Source organism: Megalopta genalis, chromosome 1 (assembly GCF_051020955.1).
Source record: "Megalopta genalis isolate 19385.01 chromosome 1, iyMegGena1_principal, whole genome shotgun sequence".
NCBI classification, from domain to species: domain Eukaryota; kingdom Metazoa; phylum Arthropoda; class Insecta; order Hymenoptera; family Halictidae; genus Megalopta; species Megalopta genalis.
The window spans coordinates 25,427,273-25,442,118 of NC_135013.1; the positions used below are offsets into that span (position 1 = coordinate 25,427,273).

A 14,846-nucleotide genomic window follows, 5' to 3' on the forward strand; every position below is an offset into this window, starting at 1 on the left:
ATATATTTATAGAAACCGAATTGAAAGAAAATCAATATCAATATTCACTCAGTGAAGCATAAAAAATGATAACTACGAGATTTTTTAACATTTTCTAATATAAATTATACCCAAATTCAATTAGATGATATTTTTAAGGGAATAATTTTGTATGAGTAAGAAAAATCATAATACTTTCCATATGGAGTACTATCTACATTGTTAGTTATAATGAAAAATGATTCATCATATTCATTATTTTCAATGATCGTGCAAGCATAAAATTACACGATCAGCTGACATAACATAACCTTATAATTTATTCTCTTAGGTTTGCGTATTTGTAAACGATTTACATAAAGAGTATGTAAATACAATTAGATATTAACAGCGTAGGTATTATTTATGTTAATACATATGCGATAATTCTCGAATTTTATATAATAAAATCAGTTTTATTTTTTAGATTTATAAACACCTAAAATCATAGTGTGGATAATCATAAGCATTAGAGAACATAACCTGGCTTCTATTTTTCTAATAAACAAATGTACGATATTTTATTAATATGGCAGCTTTAATCAAGAAAAGAGTTTTAGCAGAGTTTACACAGAGTCAGGTATACTATATTGTCTCTTATTTAATGTTTCTTAAATTTCATTTGTTGGTTCAATGATATCTTGTGTAGGTTGTAACCGAGCCACCATTAAAAAGGTTGAAAACACTACGTTTAGCTTCTACATCAGGGAGTAAGAATGGAACAGAAGGAAGTTCTGCTCTAGCTTACATAGAATGTCTAGAGAAATGTAAATGTGGCAATGATGCTTTACAGCTTCTTGTCCGTATATCTGATACTATAGCTTACATTCCCCCAGAGGAAGTTCCAACAGTTGTAAAAAAGTTATCAGAAAGGTTTGCCATTGAAACAGAAGCTGCAGTTCGAGCTAAAATACTTTGGATATTTGCAGAACTAGGAGAAGTAACACATGATTCTACAGAGAAGACAAGGATTGTCAATGAAACTGCTGAGCTTTTGAGAAATGAAGAATCCCATAGAGTAAAGAGTCAAGGCTTAGCAACTTTGTTAAAATTAGGAGATTTTCATAGGTATTTCATAGCATACATACACACATACATTTATTTTTGTGTTACAATTAAAAAACTGATATTCTTTTAGGAATCTTGTTTTAAAAATTGCTCGTGAACACTTACCAGACACCTGGCATGGTGTGCAAACACGTTGTCTTTCTATCATTGGTAGATACTTGACTGCAAATACTGCAGATGACACATTAATATTTGTTGGCAACTATGCACGTTCTCAGGATCCAAGAGTTCGTGCTCAAGCATTCGAAACAATGGCAGAGCTTCATTCTCATAGGGGATGCAGACTGCCGGCAAGTTTCTTTGGAGAAGCTTGTGCCGCGCTTAGGGATGACTACGAGATCGTTCGACGCGCTGTTTTAAAATTGATATGGCTGTTAGGAAGAGAATATCCTGAGAAGTACTACTTAAATTTAATTTTAATACAAAATTACTCTAAACTTGTATTAATTGAATTGTTTTCCAGCATGATTATGGGTTCAGATGGAGAAGACACACGCATGGTAGACTGTGCATTCTCTCAAATCTGCAGTTTTATGGGCGATTTATCACCAAGAGTCAGAACTTCGGCAATGACGCTTCTAGGCTCAATGAAAGGGGTATCTCAACGACACATAGAGCAAGCATTAGACAAGAAACAAAAAATCGTGGAAGCAGACCGGCCAGAAGTCGAAGAAAAGAGTGGATCTTGCGGTGCATTTATTCACGGTTTGGAAGACGAGTTTTTGGAGGTAGCATACTACTTTTCTATATGTTTACAGGAATTAATATATTCAACTTGTATAATGAATTATTTTCAGGTGCGAACAGCAGCAGTCGAGGCGCTTTGTACGCTGTCCTTAGAACAACCGAACATAGCTAGGGTTGCTCTGGACTTTATGGTAGATATGTTCAATGATGAAATTCAAGATGTAAGGTTGAGAGCTATCGAGTCATTAAGGAGAATATCTGCAAGCGTAACGCTTCGTGAGGATCAATTGGAAACGATATTAGGTGCGCTAGAAGATTTCTCAGGTGAGGTACGAGAAGGTCTGCACGCCACTTTAGCTGCCAGCCGGCTAGCTACAAGAAATTGTTTGCATATGTGTGTAAACCGTCTTCTTGAAAACTTAACTCGTTATCCGCAAGATAGAGAGAGTATTAGAAGCTGCTTAGCAGCATTAGGAGCATCGCATCCATATTTGACATTGCCTTTAGTACCCCAGCTTCTTGGTCGACATCCATTCTTTGACACACCGGAACCGGATGTTGATGAACCCTCTTGTATCCTTTTAGTAGCTATGTTTACATAATAAGTCTTCTTCTACATAATAACTATTCTACTACAGTACTATTTTCTTGACAAAATCCGTAACTATAAATAATAGATGCAAGCGTATTGGTGATGATATTTAACGCGGCGTTCCATTGTCCAAGCATGCACGCTCTTTTCACAGAGCACACATCTAAACACTATCATTATTTGCGGGACACAATGCCGCATCTAGTTCCACGATTACGGCCAGCTATAACCAGCGGACCAGGCTTTGAAAGGGATGATAAAACTGATGAGGAGACCGAGCGAGGAAAAGAATTTTTGGAAAAGGTAGTCACAGGCGTCGAAAATGCAAGGCCGAGTGGTAGAGTTCATACTCAGCTCCTAGAAGCTGCAGCCATTGATTTAGATCGTCTGGCAGAAATGGACTATCGTATGGAAGGAGCAGCGCGATTCACCGCTCTTTATATACGTTGTTTGTTGCTTCTAAAATCCGTTTTAAAAGAATTCTCAATGTCGTCTGCAAATTCGATATCAACCAGTCCATTCCCAAACACTACGACCAACATTTCGGTTCTTCTTCGGAATACTCAAAAGTATAAAATATTTCACATTTTTTATCATTACCTATAGAGTGATAGTTTTTTTAACAAATAAAATTTTTAGGCTGCAACGATTGTTCAGTGGACTAGCTGAAATCGATACGATGCTAGCCATTGACTTGTGGCTGAAAGCCTTGGCAGTTGAACTGATACGAGTCACAAGAAGCGTGACTGGAAGAAGTGCTCTTCCACTGACACGATACTTTCTTTCTGAAGCAGACACCCTACCGCAAGATACGTCCAAGTTGCCGACGTTTTCTAGAGCTCTTGTACTTCAAATCCCGACATTGGCTGATGTTAAACCAGGATCATTGACGCGGTTACTATTACCGTTGCTTTTAACACCTGCCGCACAAGGTGAGGAACGACTACCAAGACCATCGGTGTCAACGCGATTCTGCAGAGCCATTATAGAAGAACCTAGAGGCGATGCTGACGCCGCATTGAAATTCACCGGGGGTCTTCTACTAGGCATCCCGTTAACAGCTAAACTGTTGAACTTGAGAGACCCAAGTATACTCCGTGTTAAACTGAGACATCCTGATCAACAAGTCCAGTTATTATTGCCACGACAGTCCGATCTACGGTTACAGAATACGGAACAAAATGACTACAGACTGAAGACCACCGTTCTGTTGTCTCATCAAGTTTGGATGGAAGCGTGCAACGTAGAAATATCTCTTGCACTTCTCGTACCATCGGCGGCACTCGACGATCCGTGTGTCATTGATCTTTGCAAACCGACCAAAGTGTCGATAGCACCAAAACCAGTGAAGAGAGGTATCTAATGATATTTTTATATAACGGTAGAATGTTTTATACAATATTCGTTTCTTGTAAATAAATCCGAAATAAACTAAATCACATTCTATGTTTGTATAATACAATTCTGAAAGATGGTTTTAAAATCATCATCGTTTGCCACGTTACTAATAACAAGACATTATAAATACATGATTTTAATTGATTGGGATGTTGAGATTCTTTCATTAAAAGAATAGTTTGTATGGAAATTTTGACTGTTGTGTTCAACCTAGATATTGATATACTACCGCCAACTCGAGAAAGAGCTTCCACTAAAAAAAAAAAATCACGTTAGTTGGTAAATCATTTATAAATTATAGCTACAACGTTTTTAGGTTTGAAATCGTTATCTAGTTACCCGCTGAACGACGGAGGTCTTTCTGCTTCTGGACTCTTTTGGGCTAAACTACTAAAAGTGAGCCCGCCTGATTGAGTAGCCAAAGATTCAAACGTACTATTACCTCCTACGGTTCCAAAAACTTTAGATACGTTGTTATCTATTGGTGGAGGGCTGCTCATTGGCGGTGGGCTTCCGAAAGCTATTTTAATTCGTATCATTAGTTTTTATAAATAAGAATGTACAGAAAGTAATGATCTAAATTCGTTACCTGGAGGAGATGCAGTAGCTCCAAACGCTACCGCTCCAAATGTATCACCAAAAATTGGCTTCGAGGAACCAAATGATGGTGCTGACCCAAATACTGGCTTGGAACCAAACGCAGGTGCTTGTCCAAAACCGGATTGTGCACCTAGTACAGGTTGTTCCATGCCCATCGAGGAAGTACTACCTCCAAATATATTACCTGTCTGCAAATGTACTGCCTGTCTACATGCGAACTCAGTGTTCTGAGTTCCATCAAATATTAAACCAGATTTTTGAGCGTTATTGTCGAAAAGAGATTTCGGAGGCGTACTAAAGTTGTTCATTGTAGATGCATTTCCTCCAAAGATGGAACCAGAAGGCGACGCTTGAGTGTTTCCACCAAAAATGGAATTAGTGTTACTTCCGCTAAAGATTGAAGTATTCGCTGAAGTAGTTGGCACACCGCCGAATATAGATGTATTCGTAAAACTTCCAAAAGGTATGGAAGCAGGGCTGATAATTGGTTTTCCAAAGGTGTTTGCTGCAGAAGAAACGGTTGGTGTATTTGGAAATTGAGTGTTCATTGCAAGAGCAGATGGTTTCCCAAACGGTGAAGTAACAGAGGTTGTTGTCGCGGTGTCAAAGGTCAATGTAGATGGAGTACTGCTGCTGTTAACGCTGGCAGCATTTGCAGGGGACAAATTTGTGGCAGCCTCTCCAAAAGTGGGTTGTGGTAGAGAAGTTTGAAACGAAGAGGCAGTACTGGATGTTGTTGTGACCGTAGCTGTACTAGTTGTGGGAGTGGTTTTGAAGTCACCAAATATCGACATAGGCATTGTTGTTACAGTTTGACTGCCAAAGCCTGTGCCACTGATTGTAGCAGCAACGGTTGATGTGGTTGGCGTGGTAGAACTCGACATCCCACCAAATATAGAAACATTTGATGTGCCAGATTGATCTCCAAACAATGAAGGAGTAGTAATGGCGGTAGTAGCAGTAGTTGCAGGTACAGCTTCCACAGAACTAGGAAAAGTAGGAGCTTTCGATTCTGCAGAAGCAACTTTTTCAATAGTAACCGAGGGAGCGACTGTAATAGTTTTTGATCTAGGAGTTTCATTCGCCAGACCAATAGACATTTGCCCCAATGACAGACCCATTTGACAGCCAGGTGTTCCAAATGTAGGTTTATAATTGAACTTTGAATCGGCATTCATATTATTGCTAGATACAGATGTTTGATTGTTGCTCTGCAACCCTGTAAATAAACCAGTTAAATTCAACGAATCTTGTGTCTGAGGCGCTGTTGTTGCTGTCTGTGGTATTTTCAGGCTAAATGAACTTGTAGGAGTTGATGGTTTTGAAGCAAAAGAAAATGTTTGTGCGACCGTTGATTGTGGCATCATAGTTTGCGAAGTGCTCTTAACGATTACAGCTGCAGCATTCGGAGTAGCGAAGCTGAATGTGGCTGCAGCGTCGGTTTTTGTAATTGGCGTCGTTGTCGTTGCAAGCCCAAATTTCAACGAAGCATTCAAATTGATTTCCTGTACTTTTGTCGAGGATGTATCTGTTGACAATACATCTTTCAATGTACCGGTATTAAATAAGTTGCTTTGTACTTTTGTAGGATCACTACTCGATACAATATCTTTGCTAGGTTTGGTACCAGATTCTTTGGGTGTAAATTTTTGTAAAATAGTTTCTTCAGGCTTCTGTCCTGGTGTACCAAACGTGATGGAATCAACTTTAGGGAATGACTTGATCGAACTTGGAACATTAAGAATTAGAGTATTAGCTTGGCTTGATGTAACATTATCGTTTGATTTACTAATTTGATTTGTGGCAAGAGTCACTGGTGGACTTGACTTTTTCTCTGTCTGTAGGGGTTTAGCTCCAGCTGTAACAGGGAAAGCCACAGTATAAGCGGGTTGTTTTGTCTGTGATTTACTTTGCGTTGGTACATTATTGATTTCATTCGTACCGATTCTTGCAACAATGCTATTCAGAGAAGCTAAAGGACTTTGTTGTTTTGGCTTTTCAGTGGTGGTCTGTTTAGCAACCGGAGTTTGTTTCGAGGTAGGTGATTCTACCTTGTTTTTTATCTCAATGGGTGTAGTATTCAGCGATGCCAATGAAGATAGAGTTGCTTCCAAACGATGTTGAATCGGTGACGGATTTACAGGTTTTATAATTCTAGGAGTGGAATTAGATAAATATTCCCTCAGCTTAATTTGCTTGCTTTGAGTAAAACTCAATGTTTTTGATGCGATAGTTTTACAACGTGCTTCTATGATTCCTGCATTTCTTGGAAGAGAAATCGATGATTTTGGCGACGTTATATTTAAATTTGATAATGAACGATTCAATCCAAATATATTGTTATTACGGGTAAGTAATTTCCACTGTTTTTTCAGTTGCTCTACTTTGCTCTTTTCCTGCCGAATGATTTTATTATGCAGAATAAGATTCTGATACACACACTCCAAATGGGGAATTTTCATTCGCGACTTTTCTTGAATTTTATGATCAGACCATTCCAAATCTAAGATCTTACTAGCCTGGTCAAGTTGCGTTTGAGTATAATAATATAGTTTTTGTAGATCAGATATCTTATTGTTGTCTCCACAATTTCTAGTAGTAAAATCCATGCTGGCTGAATTTTTAGATTTGGTTTCCTCGACCCAAGCAAACGATTGCAGCAGCAATGCTTTTAAGTATGCGATATCGCTTGATAAACTGTTCGTCGTATCTCTCAATTCTCTAAGAAATTGATCGACTATATTAGAGGTATCTACAAGTTTTCGGCGTTCCTCTTCTGTGCCGCAATCCCAAGTTTGTAATTCCAATCGGTTGCGCAATTCTTTTTCAAATAAATTATGTTCCTCTATATAAGCGCGAATATCTCTAGTCTCATCCTCAATAGTTGCTTTCTGCTCCTGCACAGGATCTTGTGAACCTGCTTTTTTAACTGGTGCCAATTTAATATCCGGTTTTAGAGGCTCCTGCGAATGGGATTCTTTGGGTGGTTCTACCTTAACTTCCACGTTTGAAGTTTCGACATTTTGCTCCTGTAGTTTTTCAGGTGGGTGCTGTAAAAGAGACATCTTCTCGAAGATATCTCTTGTAGGAGCCGGTTTCTGCCGTTCGGAAACATTTTCCATTTGCTTTGGACGTGGAGTACTTGTTATCACACCATTCATGACAAGGGATGTGTCTGTCAAAATGGGATTGAAATGTTGTTGCGGTGGAGGTAGAACAATTTCTGTAGGTGGAATGTTAATAGAAGGACAATTGGGTGTCAAATTCACCATATGAAAACTACAGAGTTGACCGGACGTTGCCAGAATATGTAGTATAGGAACTGGAATAGGTAAAATAGAATCAGCTCCCCATTGTAATTTTCTGACAGGAGATTTATCTATAGCTAAGCCTACTGGGTAACTCTCCGTAGTATGAACAAACGGCAATTGAGCCCTGCGGCTATCAACTAGTTGCCATTGATACCAAGTGGCACCTCCATCCGTGGATCCCAATACTGCAATTTCACTGCTATTACTACTAGCAGCAATAATTAAACCCCATTCTGGCACATGATCGAAGAAGTAACGTGTTGGCATTCTTTCTCCTTCCGTATATGTTAATCCATATGTGATATCTTCGTAACACGTAAAAGTGGCGTTTGTTTCGCCTTTAGGAGCATCAACTATAAGAACATTGATCCTCTGTTCGCTACCTAAGTAAGCAGCACAGAACTGATAATTGCTGATCCATAAAATGGAAACAACTTCTCCAATGTATGGAGTAGGACCAGGAAACATTCTAGCTACTTTCAAGTCTGGTTTCAATTGTACAATACTTCCATTTTTGCAACCAATAACTATTTGTTTCCCTTTAGGACTCCAAGCTGCGCTCAAGGCATCTAGTCCATTTAATCTTTCTAAAGCTTTCAACTCTATTGACTTCTCATCTTTTATTTGGAAACTACCGATTGTGTAATCACTAGCTACTGTACATAACATTCCTGGGACAGTTGGGTTCCAATGTACATCGTTTGCAAAGACCTCCATGCCCGATGTACTAATCCTGATTTCGTGTAATAAACGTAAATTCTAAAAGTAAAATAATTGCAAAGGTTAGAATATTACTTCATAAAGTTTAGGATACTACGTTTGTCACTTACGGTTTTGCTAAGGGCTTGTACATCGTAAATTAAAACAGACGGTCCTTGTGGTACTACTGCTAAGTAGGAACAATCACAGTTAAGTATTAATTTACAAATAATTACTGTTGTCTCCAGTTCGATTTTCCATTCTGGATCACTGTCTTCTCCAGGTTTTAATACAACGATCTTATTATTTTGACCTACATATAATAAACCCCTCTTCTTGTCTACAGTAACAAGACTGCAGGCAATTGGCACAGTTGTATATGCATCTAAAATTTGGGATATGCACGACTGTTTAAATTGAAATTCCTAAAAAAATAATTATTAAAATAAATTTGTCATAATTACAAAATACATGTATGCATATAAATTTACGGGAATAAAATCAGAATACGAAAAGGCTTATTACATTCCATTTTACATACATTTTATTCATTTAAAGGTTAAAAGACGACGCATTTTATTCATATTAGAATCAAAAATGGTTCTGTTAAGGTTATAATGTATAAAGCTAATATTTACATTTGCACTATTAAAAAATAACATGCGATACCTGTATGTCTTTTGGATCGGGAGCAGTTTTCATGTTTAATTATTTCACTGAAATCTTCATGAAAATATTCAATTGCGTTGAAAAATGAATTCGCCAGACTCGTTCTAGGTTAAACACAAATTAAAAACGGAAGTGTATATTGTACGTTGCACGACAGTTGCACAACCGTAGATTATACATAGATCAAGATTTGAAATCAGCAATTCTCGGTTTTGCCACCAGAGGCACCACCGGTATTCTGGCTTGACGCTTTACTCAGTCAGTAATTGGCGCTACTAGTTTGAGCGTTTGGCCACCAGTACACTCGTCATGATGTTTCCCTGCGTCGGTAATCGACTATCAGTTTCAGCGTATTGCCACGAGCGACGCCATCAATACTCGGCTTGACGCTTTTCTCAGCCGGTAATTGGCTACCAGTTTGACCATTCTGCCGCTACGGAGAACAGCGCTAAATTTAAATATTATAACGCAATAGATTCTTGCCGACATTTTCATCGTATCTTATGGTTAAAGCGGTACGAGTTATTTGTAGCCACATTGAGCAATCAATGTGGCAAATTATCTTATGCGACCATACGTAAATTCGACGGGTCGTCTCGCGTGCTACGATCAGAGTCAATTTATGGAATAATCCGAAGGCTGTGAGCAATCGCACGTAATACTCGCTTAACATTTATTTACTGGAGCATAGTTTACACGTACGGAAACATACATAGAACATAGATGATGTTTGGTCACGGAACGTTACACATCCGAGGGAAACGATTACGAGCGATCAAGGCTCGGTGGTTTCGGGCTTGGCGTTCGGTTCGAAGTGCTTCTCAAGAAGTTCCCAGCACTTGTTGTAATCGCGGTCGAGTTTGTTGGAGACCGTGGTCGCCCATTCGGTGACCACCAAACTGTAACAAGTCTCGAACATGAAAGCCATGGTCCCGTCGGCGATGCGAACGGGCCCGAGTTCGCGGTTCGAAGCGGTTTCGAAACAGCGCGTATCCGGCCCGTGAGGCGTCATAATCGAATGCAGCGTCGCTCCGCCCGGATGAAAACTTTCCTCTTTGGCTTCGTAGCGTCCCTTCACGAGGCCCATAAACTCGCTCATACAATTTCCTGAGGGTCAAAGTCGTCGGCCGTCAGGGGGTGCTCTCGCTCGCGCAGATGCGCCGATACACGGCCATTCAGCGACGAGGAGAACGGTAAAATAGAAAAGAGAGGTTAGCAGCTGGCGATCGCCGGCGATCACCGACGACCACCGACGATCGCCGACGGCGGAAGGGGACGGGAGATGGAATTGCACGTTCGCCGGCGCAAGAAACGCAAGAATTATCGTCGCGAAAGAAAAAGGAAGTCGATCGATGTAATTGGAGAAAATTTCAAGTTTTCACCGATGTCTCGCGGCACTGCGATTTTTAGAAGCGGTCTAGCATGGCGAGCCGCGGCCGGGCTGGGGGGGGGGGGGCACTCGCCGGCGAATCGCTCAATTGACAGCGTTACCGCGGTGGAAGAGCAAAGGACGGAACGAACCGAGCGGTTTATTCCGCGCCTCGTTATTTACGTTTCAGCGGGAAAGCGGGAAAGCGGGAAACCGAGAAAGCGGGCAACCGGGCAACCGGCTGGCCGGCTAAGCGAGAAAGTGAAAAAGCACAAAGAAAAGGGAACGGGTGTTTCTGAAATTCGTTTGTTCCGAACGAGACACGGATACACGTTTTCACTTACGATGGTAATAGGGCGGGCGGAAAGTGTGTTGCTGCACGGACCATTGGGGCGGGAAGATGACGAAATCGGCCGCCGCTGTTCCCGTTTTCAACGACGGGCACGTCAGAACGGTGAAGATGGAGGGGTCCTGGAATTGAAAAACGATCCGTCGGTCTCGCCGATCGACTCGGCCAGGAACAATCGCGATACTTACGCAATGATCGAAAGAGACCGAATTAACGGCCATGAATCTGTCGAGATTGTATTTGAACGGCGCGTAATTCCCGTGCCAGGCCACCACGTCGAAGGGACTGTGCCGTTGCTCGGCGACGAACAACTTGCCCTGGAACTTGCCGAGAATCTTGTAACCGGTCTCACGGTCCTCGTATCGGGCAACCGGTGTTTGAAAGTCCCTCGGATTCGCCAGACCGTTCGCTCCTGCCCGGCAAAACGATAGCGACAGGCCGTTTGAAAAAAAAAACGATTTCTCGCTCGAGAAGATTCCGCGATTACCTATCGGACCCAGTTCGGGCAGCTGAAAGTGGCCGTCGAACACTTCGAGAATGTATCCCCGGGACGGGCCGAACACCGTCACGTGGAACCGCATGCCCTGCTGGATCACGCATATCTCGTTCGGCTCGCATCGGATCTTGCCGAACTCGGTGGTGATCAGCAACGCGCCCAGTTGCGGCACTGCGACAAACGCACACAACTATGGCTAAAAAGGGGATCGGCGTAGTCAAGAAAATAGGCTACGCAAGGAGTGGGGGGCGGACCACGCGTACGCGGCAGTCCTGCGCAGCGGCGTGGCGTGTCTACCGGGTGAACGTTACAATTCTGAACTATGACGACGACGCGGCGATAATTGTTTTAAAACTAGACTAAGTGACGACGACTGAAATGATTTTGTTTTTTAGCACTAGATTTGCGAAACTGGATTGCTAAATGACGGGTCACTAATTCTTTCATTTACAATTATTCGTATCGTAAAGATACATTTATGAGTTATTTATTCAATTTATATGTTGCTTACGGAAAATGTTACCGTAACATTTGTTAAAAATCAGAATAAAAATGTCTTATTGTTATTTTTATAAATCAATATAAGACAGCTGTTTTTTTGTGCTCCGTAAATCTAGTGTTAATTTCGCTGTTACTTGCAAAGACAAAGAAATAGAAATTTGTCGATTTTTAACTTTCTTATCTGAGCCAGTTACGAAAACTTGGCAAATGTCTTTCGTAGATCTCGATAAGTTACGTACACGTTGAAAATTATATCGAAATCGGTTCACGTTGTTACGAATTAAAAAATATCGCAGTTTTATCACGATTTTCACAAAAAACTGTAAGAAATCTGCAGTTTTGAAAATCTTTCGACGTCTGTAGTTCGACTCATTTTTTAAATTTTCATTATAGGCTCAGATAAAAGAATTAAAAACAAAGGTTTTTAATTTCCTCTTTTCATTCCGAGCAATAACAAAATTAAAAAGGAAAGCTTTTCAATCATCGGCAACCTATCATCTAAAAAAAATTCAAGTCATTTAGTTCTGTTTTGAAAAAGTCATTGCGTTTTAAAAGGTGTACGAACGCTTTCGTGGGCCACTGTAGGTGCCGCCCCGTAGACGCGTCACGCCGCTGCGCGGGACTCCCGCGCATGCGTCGTCTGCCCCCACTCCTCGCGTAGCCACTTTTCCTGACCACGCCGAAGAGGATCCTACGAGCGCGATCGCCGGCGCGGCTGCGATCGGGCCTTCCAGGGCCGGCGCGTACCGATCAGAAAATCGCCGTCGGCGTTGTAGAGCGCCCTGTCGCCCATCGACGCGTTGCAGAGGTACACGTGGATCGCGATCCCTTGTCGCACGCGACAGTCACCGGCGCCGCAAATCGTGCGCAATCCGTCGACGAAGTCGACCTCCGCGGCTTGTCTGCTCGGCACGTCGAACGGCTTCCATCTCAGCTGAAAATCAGAGCTTTCGGGAACCCACTCGACGAAGAGAAACAAACGCTCACTCACCTGATTCGGCGTCGGACGAACGGTGTCCCAGTTGTACTCGAGTCCGGATGGCCCTGCGACGGGGACGAAGGGGTCGTGGACGGCGGACGGTCGAATTCGATAGAACCAGGAACGTTTGTTCGAGGACCGGGGAGCTACGATTATTCATTATATACAGGGTGTCCCATAATTATGATACTTCCGGGAAATGTGGGGTTCCTGAGATCATTTGAAGCAACTTTTTCCTTTACAAAAATGTTCTCCGAGGCATCGTTAACGAGTTATTAAGGAAAAACGCCGGCCAATGAGAGGCGAGCTCGGCTAGCGCGAGGCGGCGCAGCCAACGAGCGCGCAGAGTCCAGTTACGTTCATTGGCTCGGCCGCCACGCGCCAGCTGATCTCGCTTCTCATTGGTCACTGTTTTTCGTTAATAACTCGTAAATGAAACCGCGGATCGCATTTTCGCTAAGGAAAAAGTTGCTTCAAATGACCTCATGAACCCCTCAGTTCCCAGAGTTTCCAATAATTTTAGGACACCCTGTATATTATTTATTATATTAGTCAGGAATGTTATTTATTCGTCAGATTTGATCTCGTCGCCTTCGAGACACGTTCCATCCGGGGCAACGAACGTGCTCCGACGCATCTTTTTTCGGTCTTGAAAATATTTCTCACACAGCGAAGAAGATGCGTTCGACGTCACGCGTTTCGCGAATAGAGTTTCTAGAAATCGGCACAAGAAGTTCCAGAACACAGTCGAGATCGACTGACACGAACAGTCGCTGGTAACGCGATGCGTTGATGGATCGCGATCGAACTCGGCGCTGCTTGTCGGGTTGTTGCGAAAGTAATCTCGGACGTTTTTGTAAGCTGTCTATTTGTACAACCGAAATTACTTTTGCAATAAAGTTTAAAGGACTCCTTTCAGTCTCCGACCTTTCACCCTCAAAATTACCAACACGATCTAATCGAAGTTAACATTTTATTGCGAACGAGTATTCGAATCGAACGTTCGTTGTTCTAGTTTTGTATGCTCGATTATTATTTTCTTATCCATTTATATTGTGCAATAGCTAGCTCTCTATGGCTCGTATGAACAAATAAATAAACAAATAAAAATAAATAACATTACATATATATATAATAAATAAACAAAAAATAGGTAATAAAATAATAAAATAAGTAAATATACATATAATAAAAATAATAAAAATAAATATAATAATAATATTATAATAATATATTACAAGTATGGTCAAATGAATAAAAAAAAAATAAAAATAAATAATATAAAGTAAAATAATAAAAATAAATAATATAAAATAAATATAATAAAAATAATAAAAATAAATATAATGATAATATAAAAATAATAATATATAATAAGTATAATAAAATAAAAAGAAAAATAACCGTGGGACTTTAGAATCGGAATTCCGGGTGCCCCTTTCTTTTTACTTAATGTACTACGAACCGGTAAACGCTGTGCCGGACAATTGCTCGGCGTACAGCCCGTACGGGCATTTTTGGGGGCTGTTTTGGCCGACGGGCAGAGCACCAGGACAGCGGTCGTCCTCGCTGGAGAAGTCGCAACCGAATCCCGAGAGATACTGGAACGAAGGAAACCGTGAATGAACGGGACCCGATCGCCTCGCCTAAGCCGCCTTTACCTTCAGATCGTCCTTCATCTCGCCGCGTTCTATCACGGAGAAATACACGGTTCTTTTCCATCGGGGCTGTCTTTTATACGGGACTGGCAACGCCCGGCAACTTCGATGACACGCGTATACATAATCGCAACGAGATTGTCGTTCGCGCAAAAGGAAAACATGTTTACGTCTTTCGTTCGATCACTGGCCAATCCCGTGGCCATGCTCGCGAGGGCACGGCTAGTTAAAAAGATTCGGCCGACACCCATATCGCTCGAAAGCCGGACATTCCACGTGCTACGCGAGAATTTATGGCCGGCACGATTAATTCACAGGGCGAGCCCCTCGACGCGCGACCGACGCACAGCAGTCGGTTTCCATACGATAAGCGGAAAAATGCCGCTTTTATAAATCCCCGTAATTTATTCACTGGTGGCCAATTAAACGTGTCGCTTACTGTTTTTACTTTT

At 41.5% G+C, this 14,846-nt stretch overlaps 3 protein-coding genes across 4 annotated transcripts; 1 reads left to right on the forward strand and 2 right to left on the reverse strand.

The window, feature by feature from the left end:
* Window positions 1–27: 27 nt before the first annotated feature.
* On the forward strand, window positions 28–3,811 carry IntS4 (integrator complex subunit 4). Its single transcript, XM_076524028.1, has 9 exons — window positions 28–200; window positions 311–371; window positions 446–598; window positions 668–1,086; window positions 1,157–1,483; window positions 1,550–1,814; window positions 1,884–2,346; window positions 2,451–2,934; window positions 3,005–3,811. Exons 3-9 carry the CDS (start codon window positions 548–550, stop codon window positions 3,726–3,728), a joined length of 2,733 nt encoding a protein of 910 aa, XP_076380143.1. The 5' UTR covers window positions 28–200; window positions 311–371; window positions 446–547; the 3' UTR covers window positions 3,729–3,811.
* Window positions 3,716–9,551, reverse strand: Nup214 (nuclear pore complex protein Nup214). Of its 2 annotated transcripts, XM_033470564.2 has the most exons (6): window positions 9,043–9,551; window positions 8,505–8,798; window positions 6,306–8,433; window positions 4,353–6,221; window positions 4,103–4,283; window positions 3,716–4,016 (listed from the first exon to the last, which is right to left on the reverse strand). In XM_033470564.2, exons 1-6 carry the CDS (start codon window positions 9,073–9,075, stop codon window positions 3,989–3,991), a joined length of 4,533 nt encoding a protein of 1,510 aa, XP_033326455.2. In that variant the 5' UTR covers window positions 9,076–9,551; the 3' UTR covers window positions 3,716–3,988. The 2 variants fall into 2 exon arrangements, with proteins under 2 accessions (XP_033326455.2, XP_033326444.2); XM_033470553.2 differs by having other exon boundaries at window positions 4,353–8,433.
* A 150-nt stretch (window positions 9,552–9,701) lies between these two features.
* hgo (homogentisate 1,2-dioxygenase) lies at window positions 9,702–14,546 on the reverse strand. Its single transcript, XM_033470722.2, has 8 exons — window positions 14,398–14,546; window positions 14,202–14,337; window positions 12,749–12,882; window positions 12,505–12,691; window positions 11,248–11,427; window positions 10,949–11,172; window positions 10,756–10,882; window positions 9,702–10,149 (listed from the first exon to the last, which is right to left on the reverse strand). The coding sequence occupies exons 1-8, from the start codon at window positions 14,413–14,415 to the stop codon at window positions 9,818–9,820; spliced, it is 1,338 nt and encodes a 445-aa protein (XP_033326613.1). The 5' UTR covers window positions 14,416–14,546; the 3' UTR covers window positions 9,702–9,817.
* Between the last annotated feature and the right edge of the window lie 300 nt (window positions 14,547–14,846).

What these genes read in the sequence shown, in the direction of transcription:
- IntS4 (XM_076524028.1), top strand. Translation starts at nt 548, where the DNA reads ATGGCAGCTTTAATCAAGAAAAGAGTTTTAGCAGAGTTTACACAGAGT. An exon ending in CAGAGTTTACACAGAGTCAG is followed by an intron (nt 599 to 667) that starts GTATACTATATT and finishes TATCTTGTGTAG; the next exon opens with GTTGTAACCGAGCCACCATT. An exon ending in AAATTAGGAGATTTTCATAG is followed by an intron (nt 1,087 to 1,156) that starts GTATTTCATAGC and finishes ATATTCTTTTAG; the next exon opens with GAATCTTGTTTTAAAAATTG.
- Nup214 (XM_033470553.2), bottom strand. Translation starts at nt 9,075, where the DNA reads ATGAAAACTGCTCCCGATCCAAAAGACATACAG. An exon ending in CCGATCCAAAAGACATACAG is followed by an intron (nt 8,799 to 9,042) that starts GTATCGCATGTT and finishes TTATTTTTTTAG; the next exon opens with GAATTTCAATTTAAACAGTC. An exon ending in AGACCTCCGTCGTTCAGCGG is followed by an intron (nt 4,017 to 4,102) that starts GTAACTAGATAA and finishes TTTTTTTTTTAG; the next exon opens with TGGAAGCTCTTTCTCGAGTT.
- hgo (XM_033470722.2), bottom strand. An exon ending in GTCCGGCACAGCGTTTACCG is followed by an intron (nt 12,883 to 14,201) that starts GTTCGTAGTACA and finishes GAATAATCGTAG; the next exon opens with CTCCCCGGTCCTCGAACAAA. An exon ending in TTCGTCCGACGCCGAATCAG is followed by an intron (nt 12,692 to 12,748) that starts GTGAGTGAGCGT and finishes TCTGATTTTCAG; the next exon opens with CTGAGATGGAAGCCGTTCGA.